The sequence below is a fragment of the Neolamprologus brichardi genome, chromosome 6 (genome assembly GCF_056152115.1).
Source record: "Neolamprologus brichardi isolate AB-2024 chromosome 6, ASM5615211v1, whole genome shotgun sequence".
NCBI lineage: Eukaryota > Metazoa > Chordata > Actinopteri > Cichliformes > Cichlidae > Neolamprologus > Neolamprologus brichardi.
Genome location: NC_142109.1, coordinates 33,220,889 through 33,239,280, shown reverse-complemented (window position 1 = coordinate 33,239,280; position 18,392 = coordinate 33,220,889). Strand labels below are relative to the sequence as shown.

The window sequence follows — 18,392 nt, the reverse complement described above, 5'->3', positions numbered from 1 at the left end:
GTAGCCCCAAAATCTATAGTTTTTCTTGCCTGTAGTCATAGACTGTATAAAAAACAGGAGAGCCACTATGATGTTACCCATTGGTTAGTGAAGAGTGTTTTCTCTGTCACCATCTCAGTGTATTAAAACTTGTGGAAAAATCCACCACAAAGCAGGCCAACCAATCAAACAGAAAAGTAATACAATTCTAACAGAAAATGAAAATTAAAAAAGAAAAAAACAAATGAAGAAAAACACTTTAAAATTGGTTTGTAAAAATTTTAATGTGCAAGAACCTCCTGCCTCCAGAAATCTGCATTAGTAAACTTTGCTGTCCTATAACTAAATCGTAGTTTTAGGTCAGATAGCAATGACCAGTGTTGGGAAGGTTACTTTTAAAATGTATTCCATTACAGAATACAGAATACATGCCCCAAAATGTATTCTGTTACGTATTCTGTTATGTTACTCAATGAGAGTAATGTATTCTGAATACTTTGGATTACTTAATATATTATCATGCTGTTTACAACTACATGAATGTACTATTGCTGTGATTTATTACTGTTACTGAAGGTCTGCGGCTCCGAACCGTAGTAAAGGGACCTCTGGCTAATACGGTGGGTTCTGTGTCGGCTCGTAGCCGAAAACTAGCTTTACTTTGTTGTCTGGGTCAACTTTGCTAGCGACAGACAGAGAGAGGCGTTGAAAGGCTGCTCCAACGGAACTTATTGTTTTTGGAGGAAAACACGAACACGGTGTACAGTCGAGTCTTAATAGCTTACTTACAGCTGGGCTCGTCAGGCTCTCTTCTTGGCTGCAGTGGTTATTATTATATTTACATGCTTCCAGCTCCCGTTTCTGCTCGATGACAGCTCGTACTTTTCCTTTTTCTCCCTCCCTCGCTCACAGACACATAACGTGTATGGCAGTCCATTCTCCCTGCAGCACGGACTACACTGCCTATGATGCTACATTCTTTAGAGCTATACCTGTAGCATTCTGCCTATTAGCTTAGCACAACAACAACAACAGGCGCTCTCTCACCCAGGAAACACGCAGAGAGAGAGCGTCACCCTGTAACCATGGCAACCGTAACGCTGCCGCCTGGAACAACAGAACGTAGCTGTCAAACAAAACCCAAACAGTCCTGACCCGCCACAATATGAAACAGGGAAGTACCGCCGTGTAATCCATTTATTTCAACAAAGTAACTGTATTCTAAATACCACCTTTTTAAACGGTAACTGTAACGGAATACAGTTACTCATATTTTGTGTTTTAAATACGTAACGGCGGTACATGTATTCCGTTACTCCCCAACACTGGCAATGACAAAATATAGCCTGGTAAAGACTACAGTATACATATTGAATTTAGTAGTGGGTGGTAGTATAGAGCACGTGACAAGGAAAGGACAGCATCAGCAGACGGGTCAAATTTCTTTTAAGTGTACTTTATTTCCTTGCATGTCCATTCTACTATTTTAAAATAACCCCGGTTGTCAAAATCTCACTTGTTTTATACAGAATTTTACACACATCTCAATTTCATTATTCTCTACCATTAAGAGGTTAGACCAAAGAAGATAATCAAAACAAATAAACAGGAATAAAATTATTCATCCAATTGACAGACTCGTTTACACAGCTAAATGATTTGAAAAGTAAAACACTGCATACAGTACAACTCAAAAGGTTAATTTAAAGAAAATAAACAATACTATCAAAAGGAAAAACCCTTCATTTGGTTGAGCCCAGTGAATCAATCAGTGACCTCGTGACCTTATATAAACAGGAAGTGCTGGGTTGGCCCCTCCCACACACCTGCTTTGGATATATGACCAGAACAAAGGGACAAACAAAGGTAAGTAAAGCCAAAGCAACATAAGCAAACATAATTTACCAGGAATTTACCTGTCAACAGAAGAAGATTCAAATCACCTGATGGTTAAGTAGTATTTGCTTTAAAAGAATATGCGTGCATGTAACATAATGCTACCACAAACAAACCCGGGATAGTATTTAGAGCAAAGTTATACCAGCAATATCTAAAATAAAGCATTATGGCCAGCTGTAAAATAACATGTGATAAATTATCAAGATGTTTAAGGAACAAGAGGTAAATAAGTTCTACCATTTTTGGCTTCACAACCCCCCCTTCATGGTTCATGCACATCGAAGTTCAGTTTGCTGAGGGAGGGGCTGAGGGAGTGGAAACAGCAGGTGATGGAGAAGGTCATGATGCTTTTCAGGAAGGCATGGTAGAAAGTCATCATGATGGGTGTGCTGACTCCAAAGGAGTTGAGTTTCCTAAGGAGGTAAAGCCGTAGAGCTGTCACACCACTGTACAAACTCCTGCAGAGCGGGCCCGTGTTGTGAGGGGCCTGACAGCAGTGACAGGAGAACTGTGTCGTCAGCATATTTCACCAGGTGACAGTTAGGCTGTGTGGATCTGCAGTCATTGGTGTAGAGGGGGAAGAGCAGGGGGGAGAGCACACAGCCCTGGGGGGAGCCAGTGGAGGTGGAACAGAGACCAGAAAGAGACTTGTTGACCTGAACTTTCTGAGTCCTGTTGGTCAAAAAGTCCAAAATCCACAGGATTAGCTGATCATCCAGGTGAAATCGGGTGGAAAGTTTAGTGGCCAGGATATGAGGCTGCAGAGTGTTGAACGCTGATGAGAAATCGGCAGACAGAAGTCTGGCAGAGGAGTCAGGGAGCTCCAGATGTTTGTGGATGGAGTCCAAGATGAAGATTTTGGCATCATCAACACCTCTGCGTGCACGGTAAGCAAACTGGAGTGGGTCCATCAGGGGGTCAGTTGCTCTTACGATGTGCTGTTTTATGATCGTCTCCATGGCCTTCATCACCAGGGAGGTGAGGGCCACAGGACGGAGATCATTCAGAGACTTTGGGTTGTTTCTTTTGGGGATGGGCATGACTGTGGAGTGTTTCCACAGCTGGGGGACGGTGTGACTGTCGACTGAGTGTTGAAATAGAGTCCAGAACACACTTCCTAGTTGCCCTGCACAGTGCCTCAGAACTCGACTGCTGATGTTGTCAGGGCTGGGTGAGCTCTTCTCCCTGGTCCTCCTGAGGGCTCTCACCACATCCTCAGTCCTGAAGGTGAGCGCAGAGCTGCCAAGCTGGGCCATGTTGTCCGTCTCAAACCTGGTGTTGAACGCGTTGAGGTCGACAGGGAGGGAGGAGGGGTTGCTGCCCTCCACCTGGATGGTAATCTGGTATACCACTAGCCGCGTCGGTGGTCCGACGCACTTTGTGGCCAATGGGACTGGCCTGAAGTGCCTCTGCGCACCTTACATGCTGACAGTGGCCCATTCATTCGTTTTCATTACTGACACTAGATTGCCCAATCAAACCTCTTAAAAGCCCCTCAAGTGTTGTGAGGGGCCTCTCCCCTCCCTTCGCTGTCCGCTAGTGCGCCGTGTAGAAAAAGTTAAGCACGAAAGTGGCCAAAAGGTGGAGTAGTAGGCTGAAAGAAAACAATATAAAAAAACAAAAATAAATGCAGCAAATGTGTAAAATTAAGGACTGCTGCATCAGCTGCGGAGAAATGAGGAAGAGACTGAGGAAGCTGAAATGAACGTGGTGAGAAATTAGATGGAGGGAGAGATTAACAGGATTCAGGCAAAATGAATGGCTACTTTGGTGAAAAGCTAATTATTGTCACGTGCTGCATGACTAACCCAACAACAACTGTACCAACCTGATTTAAACCTGTTTCAATACCAGTTATTTGGCCGCCTGGACCAAAAATGCCAGGGCCGATTTTTATTTATTTATTTTGTCTCAGTCCAGCCCTGATGCCCGGTAAGCATCCTTGTCAGATGACTCGAATCAGAACGACTTCTTTAAACAGCGATAATAAATAAAACACAGATTCTATTTAATGTGTAGCAGTTATTCAATTTATATGATCAACTTAGCTTCAGGTAAAATATTGAATTCATTTTTGCACAAAATGACTTTGTGGATAAACCGGATCACTGATGGTGCTGACACAGCGAATGCTACTAAAAGTCTAAACAATGATGACTGTACACAAAAACAGGGAGAAGCTTTCCTTCTTCCGTTCTTTTGTCATTATCCCTGTTTCCGTGTGACCTGTCACGCGCTTCCCTCAGGTGTGTGTTAGTTTGGTTTCAGGTAGAGAGATTATGTAACTGGTTTCTGCCTGTGGTCCACTGCGTGTGCGCAAGTGCGCTTTTGAGTCACACGTACAGGGTTACAGGGTGGGAGGAGTGACTTCGGCAGGAACTGCGTACAACACGGCAGCGGAAAGTCCGAAGTTGTTTATCGATTTGGACTGCGTTCATTCTGCAGCTAGACTGCTGTTGCACACCCAAACGAATCCAGGTAATGACGGATAGTCCGAATATATTTAAACGACTTTAATTTTGTGATTTATGTAAAAACGTGTCGCGCTTTATATTCAAATGTATTATAGCAGGGTGGTTTATATGTTACATTAGCGGATTTTTATTCATTTAAAAACAAAATTTACCGACTGTATCGAATATTAGGTTCAAGAAATAACGCGAAAATTTTTACTTTCGTTTTCCGCCTCCTCAAGTCAGTTTCGTTTCTGCCTCACAGGCTCACTCACATCAGTCCCATCATGGCCGCAGTGGACGAGTCTCAGTTTTCTATCATGAGTCTGGAGGATGAGCTGACCTGCAGCATCTGTCTGAGCACCTTTGACTGTCCGGTGACCATCCCCTGCGGACACAACTTCTGCCAGGACTGCCTGCTCGCCACATGGAAGGAGTCGTACAGCTGCCCTCAGTGTCGGACCCTGTTCGCCACCAAACCCGAGCTGAAGAAAAACACGGTCCTCACCGCCGTCGTGGAGACCTTTAAAGTGAGATCGAGCAAGAACGAACCCAACCCGACTGCAGAGGAGAGCCAAGTGAAGAAAAAGGAGATCATTCGCTGTGATTCGTGCATGGAAGCAGAGGCGTCTAAGACCTGCCTCACCTGCATGGCGTCTTACTGTGAGGAGCACCTGCGCCCTCACCGGGAAAATCCTATTTTCCGTCTGCACAGCCTGAACGAGCCCGTCGGGGACCTGTTGGAGCGCATCTGCCCCGACCACCACAAGCTGATGGAGCTCTTCTGCACCCAGCATGATCGGCCAATCTGCAGCTTCTGCCTCCAGCAGGTCCACAAAGGATGCTCCTTCACAACCCCTGATGAACAAAGGAGCCGGAAAGAGGTGTGTGTTTGTCAGTATTCACCTGAGAAGTTTAAAGAGCCACATCTAAACAAAGATGGGTTTATTTTCCTTTTAAAACATAATTATGTCTTAGTTTCTGTATTTTCATCAGGATTGCTAGCCTGAGTTTCACTTACTTGAGAAAAGTGGTAGATGCCGTGGATGAGTAGTTGTTCCCGTTACACTTTTCAATCCAGCAATCAAAATTTATTTATATAGCACATTTAAAAACAACAGTTTTTTCAAAGTGCGTCACAAGTTAGGAAATAAATAAAATAAGACAAATTTACCAAACAACAAGACGAGACAAACATAGAAACCAACCAAATGATAATAAACTATTTTACATCAGAGCCAGAGTAAAAAGATGGGTCTTTAAACGAGATTTAAAAGACTGAACAGTCTCAGAAGCGCAAATGGCAATCGGGAGGTTGTTCCACAGTCTAGGAGCTGCATTAGACTGGACTTTTGTCCAGTACCTGGATACAGTCTATGGATGTAGCTATCATGACATCTCCCACTATTTAGAGGAGTCCTGTAAAGCCTCGAGCTGTGTAGTTTTCCAGATGTCACAGATCTAGATAAGAAACTGAAACACGGATGATTATTGAATAACATATGCTTAGCCTGATTCATCCTCCTTTCTGACAGCAAATAGGACCATAATTCACAAAATGAGCATCGTATCTTATTCATTAAGAGCTCAAACTAGCAATTTAGACCAGTGACCAGTAAAATGTGTACTGAGCTGAAGTAAGCTTCAGCTTGGTACTCAGTTGTAATGGAAAACGACTGAAATCAAGTAGAGTAAAGTTGAGTCGAGGCGAGTAGGTTCTAATGGAAAAGAGATATTAGACATGGCCTTTACTTTTCAGACATGGAAGCTACGTCCATCTTTTAACTCAGTTGTAGCAGTGCCTTGTGGACAACTCTGCACAGATCTTTGCATTCACCCACGCAGATCCTCAAATAGTATAGGGCCTACAAACCGCACGCTACAACCTGATGAGGTCGAGTAGTCATTCCTACATTTTGAACGTCCGTTTGGAGGCTCAGAAGGATCCATACATAATTGCTACATCATAGCGTGGCATTTCACAGAAACACAGGTGTTTGCACAGAGCCTTACGTTTACCTAAGAGACAAAATTGATGAACCTTGGTAGTCCTTGCACAGCTGCAGATGCAGAAACTAAGGCTACGTTCACACTGCAGGTCTTGATGCTCAATTCCGATTTTTTTGATCAAATCTGATTTTTTTTGTCTGCTTGTTCACAGCACAACTAAAATGCGACAGCAAACTTGCTCTAGTGTGAACGCTCAAAGCGGCCCGTATGCGCAAAAGATGACTTCACACACAACGCGCTCTGTTTAGATCCAGAGCAAACAGTATTGTTTGACTGATGGCTTTAATATAAAGACTTCGGACTTTACGTTTGCTCTAAGTTATTTTGTTATTTACATAATAATGTAAACAACCTAATAATGATCCTTATTGCTGTTTTAGAGGAGCGCTGCTTCAAAGGATAGTTGCAGATTTCTGTCAGAATCTGCAGATTATACAGAACAAATAAAATGTTCACGTTGTCTTCCCAGCAGTTTCACCGGATGGCCAGGAAGCGTTCGCGATGTCTTATCGGGCGCTTCTCCGGCGCTGATAATTGGCGTCTGTCTTGTGTCAGTGACGTAAAAGACGGATTTAATGCGACTTGACCGTTCAAACAGCAGTCGCTTTGTAAAACATCAGATATGTATCGGATTCAGGACCACATACGAAAGTGACCCAGATCGGATTTGAAAATATCGTATTTCTGCTGTTCACACTGTCACACCATGATCGGCTATGGGTCGCATAGGGTCTTTCGCCTGCAGTGTGAACGTAGCCTAATACTGGCAGGTGTCTCACAGTTTGAGAACTGCTTTAAAATATGAATGAGTGGAGTTCCCTTTTAGCTGCTCACAGCTTTAAAATTTTGGGTTGAACGTCTGTTATCTTTCGATATTGGTTATGCTGTCATTAGAATATCTGAATTATGAAAGAGATAACCTGAGTATAACCATATCATCCATTTAGGAGTTTACCGTCATTGTGAAGCCAGAAAGCCAAAGTTATCACTTATGCCAACAAACTTTTTTTTTTTTTTAAAGAGACAGGGCTAAAGTAAGTGACGGTATCATGTTTCCCTCTTTGCAGTCTGACCTGAGGAGCAATTTGGGTTTGCTGGATGGGAAGATTGTGAAAAATGAGACCATCATATTTGAAATGAAGGACATGCAGAACAAGCTAAAGGTAAGACTTCTCATTTAAGATAAATAAGCAAAAACAAAGACGAGGCTAAAGAAACATTTTGTATTATTTTGAAGTATTTCTTTGCTGATCCAGTTATGAAGGTTTTCTCACTCCTGTCCTCCAGGACTTGGCGACCAGCAGAAAGAGAGCTTTGACAGCTGAGTATCAGCAGATGAAGGAGATGTTGGTCCAAGATGAGCGCGATGCTCTGAACGCAGTGGACCGAGAGGTGGAAACTGGTCAGACCAAACTCAGAGTTCTTATGAAGAAGTTTGGTGACAACATTGACAACATGACGAAAGCTAAAGAAGAAATCCACAGCCTGCTGAGTCGCTCTCAAACCCAGGCCTTCCTGCAGGTGGGACGTCTGTGATTGTTAATTCATACAGCTGCTAGTAATAATAACATACTAACGCATGATAAAAAAGTGTGTAATGGTTCTAAAATAGAGATTTAAATCACGATAAAAGCAGCCGCACCCTCATGTTGCCTTTCCCCTTCCTGCAGTGTGAGCCGTAATTTACAAAGTGAACAGCATGTTCATTTTGCTTGGCAAAGTATGAGAATACAAACTTGACCCATTCAATCGTAGACTGATATCAGGGTCTGGTCCTCTACTAGTTAAATGTTCTGTGTGGAAAATTGCTGGAGGAATTTCAAACACCCCACTTACTTTTATGACAAATGGCTTTTGTTTCCAAGGAACAGAGGGGGTAATGAATAAGGTCCATGGTGATGTTGGCCAAGAATTTCATAGTTGGTGTGTCTCGAATCTAAAATGCCAAGCAAACCACATTTCTTGGACCTTGATGTTTGAGTTTTATTGCTTGAAAATGGGTGAAATGTATCAAATGGGAATTTTAAAAGAAGTTGACCGTTTCCCTATGACCACAAAATAGCTAAGGAATTCTTTGAATCTTTGCTATCATAACTCTAATCACTTCCCCTCTGTTTTGGAGAACCAACCATTGCCTTTATTATGAAAAGCTTTGATAGGTTTTTTTTTCTAAACATGTTAGAATATTTCAGGCTCCTTGAGCTCCCTAAACGGCACTTACGACCTTTAAGCCATAGATCTGTCGAGGTTAGGGGCTAGGTCTGTTTTAAATGAGGTAGTGTTTTAAATAATGTTGGGTGTGCTGCCACCCAACATCGGTTATGGATAGACACTTTAAACAAGAAGTTAGGGTTAGGTCAAGCTGTTGGGTTGGCTTTAAATGCCATTGTTGGTTGGGGTTGGACACCACACCCAACCTGTTGAAGGTCAGGTTAAACAATTGGGTCACATATAATTGAGTTTTGTAAGCTAGGTTTGGGTACAAAGCCTAGGTGACGGGGCTTAGGTTCAGAGTCGGCAGCAGACCATTTAAACTTGAGGGGCAACTAACTGTAAACAGGAGAGTATTTGGCTTACGTCTCTTTGCTGTTCCAGCCAAAAACAACCATATACACCTAATATACTCACAGAGAAATGTAACCACCCAAAATGACAAAAGTCCCAACCAGTCAGGGCACATAGTTGCCTCTCCTTGAGCCTGCTTCTGGCGTAGGGTTCTTCCTGTTAAAAGGGAGTTTTACTTTCCCACAGTCACAGAGTTGTTGGAGTTTTCTCTGCTTTATTTTAGTGTCCTAACCTTACAATATAAAGCACATTGAAGCAAATGTTTTTGTGATCTGGTGCTATATAAATAAAACACTCCCTATATATGTTTTATTCAGCGAGACTAAACTAGCCAATGAGGTCATACAATCAGCAGTAAAGCATTTAGAACCAAACTTGTTAAAAGTCAGTCTCCGCTTGCTAGGCATTGTCAGCAACGTCTAATCACTATATTGCATGTAAATAGTATTGTTTGGGGACGATGGCTGCCCCCACCTGAGCCTGGTTCTGCTGGAGCTTCCTGTTAAAAGGGAGTTTTTCCTTCCCACTGTCACCACCTGCTCATAGGGGGTCGTTTGATTGTTGTGGGTTTCTCTGTATTATTGTAGGGTCTTTATGATGCAACATAAAGCCCCATGAGTCAACTGTATTTTGGATTTGGTGCTATATAAGTCAAATATAATTGAATTCTAAACAATTGTTGTTCTATTTAAATAGAAATCTCTAACAGAGATGTGATTTCTGATTTTATGATCGTGTGTTAGAGGGATATTTTAACACAACCATCACAAAAACCCCACACATGTACACAGATTTGTTTGTTATAAATGTATTACATCACATAGTAGTTCATTACATTTTGTAAAAGGGGATATGATTATCTTGACTGAGCGCACAACATTGTGTTCCTCTCTTCTCAGGCACCATTTAACCTCCCCCAAGCTATTAACTTTGAGCCTTACTCCCCTAAAATCAACCTGGACTCCAAGAAGGTTTTGGCATCACAGGCCTTTGCTGCTGCCCTGAAGCAGCATCTGACCGAGATCTTCAAACAGCCCGTCGAGAGCCGACTACCATTAAATGCACCAGGTGAGTGCATGGACACGTTTTGTCTGACGTTTTAAAGTTTAAGGTTCATTGAGAAAGTTTAGTGAAGATAGTGTCCAATTTTGTTGCAGAAGTTAACCCTGATATTTTGGCAGCTGGTGAGTTGTTTCATGTGGGGACCAATGAAAACAGGATTCCAATCAAACTGCTCAAAAACTTAAGGGAACACTTAAATCGTGTATTGGATCTTGTTGAAGGAAAAATTCAAGTTGAACGTCTTTACTGAGGGCAGGATAAAAATCACACCAACTATCAAGTCAGTTAAGATTGTTCAAGTGTTCCCTTAATTTTTTCTGAACAGTATATTTTGAAAATATTCAAATTGATACCGCATTCTGTGGTCGAGGTTGAATACATTAAGTGTTGATAAAGAGTCAGTACTGTAATGACTCCATGTTCATGCTTTCATTGAAAAATCAGGTTCAGCCTACACTACTCGGTGGTCTACAGTGGGGTCTCCACTGGGCTCCGGAAATTTATTGGACTATGGTAAGTCAATTCATCTGTCCAGTACCAGGTTTATAAAACAAGATTTTTATAAGAGGTCAAGCATAAATGTCCTTTTATTTACTGCTTCTTCAGAGGTGGAGTCCAGTCCAGGTCACCTTAAACTCCCCAGGTCTCACAGTCCAGGTCCTCAGGCCAAAACAGGCCAGAAGAAAAAGACTCAAAGTATGAAAAAACTTTAATTTTCATTTTGCGTTGCCGTCTTGTGGTTGAACTGTGTTGTCGACACTGAGCACATAACGATATGTTTGTGGAGATTTTTCATTATTTTAGTTGTACGGTCATTCAGTTTTTTTAATGAACTACAGGTGTACAGGAAATGACTTTAGCCTCTGCATTTACTGATGTGACTTGTACAATACCACCATCAATAATGATAAATTATTCAGACATTTTATATTCATGCATTATTTGTAATTTAACTCATAGTTCAAAGAATTTAGTTAATTCACTTCATGAAATCAGTCCAGATTTGTAGTGTTTGATAAGGAAAAAAGTCATCTTTCATTTAATTGGCACAGCAACTCACTCAAAAACAAGCAAAATGTTTATAGATGTTATTCATATCTAATAAGACTAAAAATAGATTTTATTGTAATCCTAAATTCTGTTATAATTTGTTTTGACTTCTGTGATTTGCGGTCAGCACAGAGGGCTGTCAAAGTCTCTTATTGTGAAAGGCAATGACAGGAAGAAGCACTTTTATTGCACAGAAATGGGTTTCTGGTATGGGTCAGGCAACAGCCATTAAAGAAGTATTCCTCTACATCAGTGATTCCCAGAGTGTGGGCTGGGACCCCCTGGTGGGCTGCAAGAAAATGTAATCCCATTACATTAGAAAATGTAATGTGTGACCCAGTGGCACTTGGGTTGCACATTGACCTTTACACTTTGCGTATGAATGCGTGGCATTATCAATTTATAGCCAACAGCCTGTGTTGTTTATGGTTATTGGGGGTTTTTTTAATAACATTTTTTAGTAAATATATCTCTTTATCTATATTTAGCATTATCTTATCTTGGGGCAGCACAGTGGTTAGTAGGGGTGCAACGATACACAAAATTCACGGTTCGATTCGGTTCGATACTTGAAATCAAAATGGCTCTTTCCAAAATAAAAGCTATACTATACGCTTCTTCTGGGCTATATTCTCAGCAGCATATTAAACATATCAGGTCCCCATAAGGAGAATCATGTGCTAACGGCTGTCTAAATGACTCGGGTAAAGTTTGTAGCATGCGTGCTTGTTGTTTTTGTCTGCTTCCACTTGTCTTTGCACTAGGATGATGTCTGAGTAAATGTGCAGTCATATTCGTTGTGTTCCCACTAGTGCTGTTAGCGTTAATCTCGTTGAAATTATGTTAACGCCACAACACGGCAAATCTCCGTTAACGAGCTACCGCGGATCGCCCCGTGCCTGGGGCTGGACGCCGTCAACATGTTAACAAGCTAACTGCGCTAACACACTAGTTCCCACCCATGTAATTGAGCATTGTGTGGCACATCCGACATACTGTTTTACTTTTGTCCATGACGTGCTTACCTTCAGGGTCATACGTCACATGAAAACCAAAATAGTTCCAAACGCCAGATCTGAATGAGGGTGGGGGAGGTTCAATTTGCCATGTTGCAAGGAGAGCTTAACTTGTGTCTCGCTAGCTTGCCCTGCGCTTAGTGAATCTGCGTTCGACTACTCCGCCTAGGCTGCACTGTCGAGCGCAGATCCACTGAGCGCTCAACACAGACAGCACCGTCAGAAGGAAAGTTGATCAAATAAATTAAAAATTTGTATTGTTCGATACATATGCATACTGAAAGCACTGTATTGAACGGTTCAATATCGATACAAGTATCGTTGCACCCCTAGTGGTTAGCACTGTTGCCGCACAGCAAGAAGGTCCTGAGTTAAATTCCACCGTGAGGCTGGGGTCTTTTTGTGTAGAGTTTGCATGTTCTCCCCGTGTTTGCGTGGTACTCTGGGGACACCGTCAAAGACATGCAGTTTGTGGGGATAGGTTAATTGATTAATCTAAATTGCCCAAAGGTGTGAATGTCGGAGTGATTGTGAGTGCGAATGATTGTCTGTCTCTGTGTCAGCCCTGCAACAGACTGGCGACCTATCTAGGGTGTACCCTGCCTCTCGCCCTATGAAAGCTGGGATAGGCTCCAGCAACCCTGTAAAGGATAAGCGAATGATGAATGGATTTCTTTATCTTGTATTTTGATCAGAGTGAAAATTTAGATTGAGTGGGAAAGATGGGATTTTCTTGTTTTTAAGTTGGCTGCAGAACTCTTGACTTTGGGAACGGCTGTTCTACATGTTTGCTTCACATTTGTACTGCGCTTAATTTGAAGCTCCTCTCTAAATGAATGGGAACAGTTCCATACTGTAAATTTGTTAGTCAACAGGATAAAAAAACAACAAACTCCCACATATTTGGAATCATCATTCATTTCTGATTAAAAAACCTTTAAAAATATTTATACTTGTAATTTAATATTTGTACTTTCTACTGTGCACATGCAGCTGTCTGCAGCTTCATTAGTGGCTCATTTCAGAATGCTGATGTCTGACTCACCCACTGAGCACACAGAAAGCTGAGGCAAAATATGCTTTCCTATATCATTACTACAATAAAAAGCAGATATGCCTGATATCACTGTTTACATGGGTGAAACGGCACAAATGGCTCACTTGCTTCCTGGTTTGACTCTTGAATGAGGGGGGACAAAAGACCGTCGTTGCTGTTACAAAATCCTCCCACAAATTTGAGGTCCATGCCGCTGTTTCGTTTAGGAGTTTGTCTCTTAAATCTGATATATGCACATTTAATTTTATAAATACTTCTTGTTTTTCTAGAACCCAAACCAAAAAATCCTCAGACCACTGGGGACGGTATGGGTGATAAAGATACTGGCCGTTTGATGGAAAACCTGTTGGAGTTTGGAGGGAAACCCAGAGGCCGTACTCCTGCAGCTGAACCTAAACAGACACCAGGTAAACATCAGGTTTTTGCGTTTTATGCTAAACCTTGCTTAAAGCTCAGAAATTGACTAGTTTATGGAAGCCTGTTCCTGTTGTTTGAGATCTAATCGCATTTGTCTTTAATTGTAGAAACTACAGATATTCCCCCAGACATAAGCACAGCTGAAAAGAGAGGTGAACTACTGAAATGTAAGTGTAGCAGGTGTCTTTCCATCATGCGGTAACAGCAGCTGTGGCTGTTGTGAAATGATCTTCCTTTTTGTCCGTTCCAGACGGCACAGTACTCACCTTCAATCAAAGGACCGCCCATAAACGCATCGCGCTGACCGAGAACTTCACTAAGGCCTCGGTGTCAGACGATCACATAAACTACCCCGACTGCCCCGAACGCTTTGCTGTCTGCTCCCAGGTGCTCGCCTGCAAGGGTTTCTCTACAGGGCGCCATTACTGGGAAGTGCGGCTGAGCAGCAGTAACTTCGTTGGCATAGGCTTGGCTTACAGCAGCATCGACCGCAAAGGCCCGACCAGTCGACTGGGCCGCAACGCCCAGTCCTGGTGCGTCGAGTGGTTTAATGTCAAGTTGTCAGTCTGGCATAACAGCAGCGAGACCGTGCTCGCTAATCCAAATCCAAAGCGCGTAGGCGTGCTGTTGGATTGCGAGGCCGGCACCGCTACGTTCTACAACGTGGCCGACAGGGCGTATCCCTTCCACTCCTTCATGTTCCCCTTCGCTCAGGCTGTCTATCCAGCCTTCTGGATTTTCTCGAGTGGCTCCTTCATTACTTTGTGCAAGCTGCAGCAATGAGTTTGCAGTCAGCCAGTCGGCTCTTTGCTAAAGGTGCCCAGTGGAGTTTTCTTGTAAACACGTAACTGTTATTGTCACTATGTAACTATACGTAACTGTAGAATATTCATTAAACTTTTTTTTTTTTTTAGGTCCCAAAGTCTAAAAGTGCAGGAAAGAAATTTTGCAAAGTTAATTTATTAAAGTGCATTATGTAATTAACAAGGCAATTATTATGGTTAACAAGCTGCCTTCTACTTAACTGCATGTGTAGGTGTTAGTCGCTGCATTCTTTGGCTTGTTGGATTCATGAACTGGTTCAGTAAATAACCATGAAACTAAATTGAGGCATCATAAATCCTATGCATCAGTGCCGACAGTAGTTAGACGCTCCACAGGGCACCTTTAATCAATCGCTCGTTATTACAGACTTAATCTACATAAAATTATATCAAATTATTTAAGTGGAGGAACAAAAAAAGATTGATTAGAAAAAGTAATTAGTTAGCAATAATTTTTGAATGTTAATCTTAAGTTGAACCACGATATTTTTCACATCAGGACCGATTATAGCTGCTCTCGGGGAACTATTTGTTCAGCTGTTGTTGAAGAGGAAAATGTTGTCTTTACACAACTGATCAGCATCTTTATTGATGTTTGTTCAGGTTAAATATCACTGTCTCGTAGAAGAGATTTCTGTTACTGCTTTTCATGGACATCAGGGGTGTCAAACATGAGGCCGTGGGCTAGGATCGGCCAAACAAAGATTCCAAACTGGCCCACTTTGGAAAATGTGAAGAAAGGCAAACATTTGGACTCTTAACTGTATTTTCATAGGTTTTACAGCTTTGGCTGAGGGTATAGACCTTCCCATGCCGATCTACATCGAAGTACATGGGTAACTGATAGACATGAGTAGAAATGTCACTGTCTACTATAGAAATGTGATTATTTTTTCAATGGGTCCACATAAAAAATATATTTTATGTGAATTAACAAAAATATTCTGTTTTATAATTACAGTCTGGGCAGTGAGCAATGAGCGCCTTCCTGTAATTATACACATTAATTTTCATTTTAAGCCCAGAGACATGCTGACAGATGTCTGTTTGCTACAGCAGGACTTCCTTATGATGTAGAAAAAGAGATGTGCTTTTGAAACTGCATCTTTATACTGACAGAACTGGGAGTTTCATTGGTTCAGCCCACTTAAGATCAAAGTGGTCTGTATGTGGCCCACAGTGGGGAATTAGTTTGACATTCCTGATGTACGAGAAGCAGAACTGTTGCTCTAGTTGCCAAATCTTGGGGCTATTTCCAACTTTTTTGAACCTCTGACCGCCCACATGACCATCCACCCGTTTACAATAACTGTGACATTGCCACAGCACGTAATGTTAATGCCTAAGTTAGGCAGCGAAGCATTCTTGTTGCAATCAGTGCTGTTAATGCACTGTCCTGCTACTGAGTGATAATATCTTGGTGGTATTTGAGGGTAATGAAACGTTCAGCTACACGTGTGCATCCAAATACTTGCTGTGCAATGCGTGTAGCTGTACTTACCGATCTCAAAATGGCAAGTGGGAGAACAGAAATGCTCGATATGAGACGCAGAATGTGAATGTCCCGATTAGTAGTGCTTTCTGCTAATGACGTCTGTAAGATCTGAGGAATATATGGCGGCGGTTTCTCTGTCCTGTCTGACAGTACTAGTAGACAGTTACGCAAATAACCGAAGTGGGTATCAAGAGTTAATAGCATGTCATATCTGATGTTAACTTTTGTTATCTGTGCCGGATGTGATATTCAGCAGCTGATTCATTTAAATGAAGCTGTCTCAAAACGCAGGTATGGCACTATATCCTGTTTTTTCTAGTGACCGTGAAGCAAATATGTTTTCAAGTCACTTTATGAAAAGTCTTTAAAAACAAAGTTTGCTTTTAAAACTGCATCAAGTCAAAATGAAATGTCTTGGTGTCGAGAGAAAGCAGGATGGAAACAAACATCAGACCTACTCATTACTTCACTTTTTCCCCAGTAAACTCAAGAGAAGATAAAAACCATATACATGTTTTGTTTTTTTTAAATGTATACAATAATTTCACTTTCAATGGTGTCAGGGTTTCCTTGTGGCGTTTTTATGTTTCGGAGAGTTTATTTATTTCCTGCTTTTTCTGCAGTTCTTGCAGAACACACACACATACGGTGTGTGTCCCGTGCAGGTTATGTATCGTGCACTGTAGAACAGATGTGACTACAGCTGGATCAAGCAGTGAGTCTACCTGTGCAGCACATGTTTGCGTAGTGTTTTGATATCAATTCTGCATGTGGAGACTTTGTTTTAGAGTGTGGGAACTGAGGTTCTAAGACTGGGTGATGCAGCGGTTTTTCGTGATATGAACAATGTGCGGTGACTTTAAAGATTTCCTCAGCGTTACATTACAAAAATGCTCAAATCTGTCCAAACAAAGAAATTATTTGTAAATACCTGACATCTGAAGATAGATATGAAGCTAGAGTGACTTCCATTTGTCAGTTTCTAAAAGGTTTCTGTGACATGATTGGCTGCTTAATGTGCACAAGCACCGCACACGTCATGGAAGTTTTATCAGCATAAGAGAATCTATGCTGTAGCTTGTATCACCCAGCTCCAAATGCTCACTTCTTTCAACTGATGGGAACAGAAGCCATGTTTCCTCTGTTTTCATCATGTTCTGAAAGTCTCGCTCTTCTCTTTTGTATTTGGGTTGTTTTTATGGCAAGAGTCACCGATTATCTGCAGCTGATCAGATCCTGGGCTGGATTTGATCTTGGGATATCATGCTTGCCCCATAGAAATAAAATGCTATACACGTTTTCCTATGGTAGGCATACTAAACTAACGAGCCATCAGAAAACCTTGTTGGCTTGTAAAAAGGTGGAGGAAATGTTTCAAAGGGGTAAATTATTTGTTGTAGCAAAGTTTACTCCGGCCTGTAAGAACAACGACTCGCTTCCTGATGTGGCATGCTCCAGTCCACCAGGTGTTAAAGTGTTTAATATAGTGATCACTTTAAGAGTCCGACGTGCATCTTATAGAAATGAGACTAACATCTTCGGTGTGCTTTAACAGTGACGTTTGTGGTTCAGTCACAGCTCCTAACTTTGTTCTTTTTGACAAAGTTGGACAAACTTTACTATATTTAAAAGGTTCAAAAGACACTTTTGTTCCGACTGACTGATAAGCAAGGAAAGGTTCACACGTAAACAGCGTGCAATCCATAAACTAAGTATAATTTTAGGTTGTACACTGGTATTGGTGTACTGGATCTGAACCTGTGTGGTGCAATCAGCTTATCACAGTGGAGAAAGCATAGAAGGGTTTAAGAAACTATCAATACCTTTCCTGGACCGTGGTGGCACTTGTGTACTCTTACTACCTTACGGTGAAATCTCATAATAGTGGTGTATACAATTAATCGAAACTTTTTTACTTCCTGTAGTACTTTTCGAGTTTAAGCAGACTCCAGGACTGTGATGATTTGTTCTGTGTAAATTAGTGAATGCCAGCTTAACTGTGGTCTTTGCATCACACAGAAGCGTAGCAGTACGTGTGTTTCTGTAACGCTTCAGTGGTTAACCACCTTGTGCGCTCACTGTCTTTGAAAAAGTGCTTGTTAGTACATTATATTTAAGGTGTTCATGCTGTGTTCTGTTTAATCGCTATATTGCATAATCAAAAACTGCATTACAAGTTAACCAGTGAATATTGCTAATAAAGGGTTTTTTCTGATTCTGAAATGGCTCTTTGTTTCTTTTAAAGACACTTCAAGCCAAATAAGATGCAGGTCAAAGAATTTTGCTCTTTTGCTGCCACATATCGACATCACCCGCCCACATCTCACGTCTAGTTCGGATGTAAGACCTGAGGCTGCCTTAGCCCTGTTATGGATGCCACACTGTGGATTATATGGCGCTGATTAAGGCAAAGTTCTGACAACAGCTGCTTTTTTTTTGCACAATGTATATAAATGTGAATTTTACAAATTTAAAATATTTTTTAGACATTTAGATCTTCAATTTGGATATCCACTTTGTCATAACACAATCTTTCCCTTTCCTGTCATGATTTTCATAACTAAC

At 41.6% G+C, this 18,392-nt stretch overlaps 1 protein-coding gene across 1 annotated transcript; it reads left to right on the top strand.

Annotated features, from left to right (window-relative positions):
• The first annotated feature begins 4,243 nt into the window (after positions 1-4,243).
• trim25 (tripartite motif containing 25) lies at positions 4,244-16,770 on the top strand. The gene is made up of 10 exons (XM_006799634.2): positions 4,244-4,356; positions 4,597-5,215; positions 7,409-7,504; positions 7,629-7,862; positions 9,806-9,974; positions 10,413-10,481; positions 10,575-10,664; positions 13,361-13,498; positions 13,616-13,675; positions 13,759-16,770. The coding sequence occupies exons 2-10, from the start codon at positions 4,619-4,621 to the stop codon at positions 14,289-14,291; spliced, it is 1,986 nt and encodes a 661-aa protein (XP_006799697.2). The 5' UTR covers positions 4,244-4,356; positions 4,597-4,618; the 3' UTR covers positions 14,292-16,770.
• The last annotated feature ends 1,622 nt before the right edge of the window (positions 16,771-18,392 follow it).

Bases quoted from the DNA above. Each gene is read 5' to 3' on its own strand.
- trim25 (XM_006799634.2), top strand. From the start codon at position 4,619: ATGGCCGCAGTGGACGAGTCTCAGTTTTCTATCATGAGTCTGGAGGAT. The intron at 5,216-7,408 runs GTGTGTGTTTGT...CCCTCTTTGCAG, and splicing joins AACAAAGGAGCCGGAAAGAG to TCTGACCTGAGGAGCAATTT. The intron at 9,975-10,412 runs GTGAGTGCATGG...TTGAAAAATCAG, and splicing joins ACTACCATTAAATGCACCAG to GTTCAGCCTACACTACTCGG.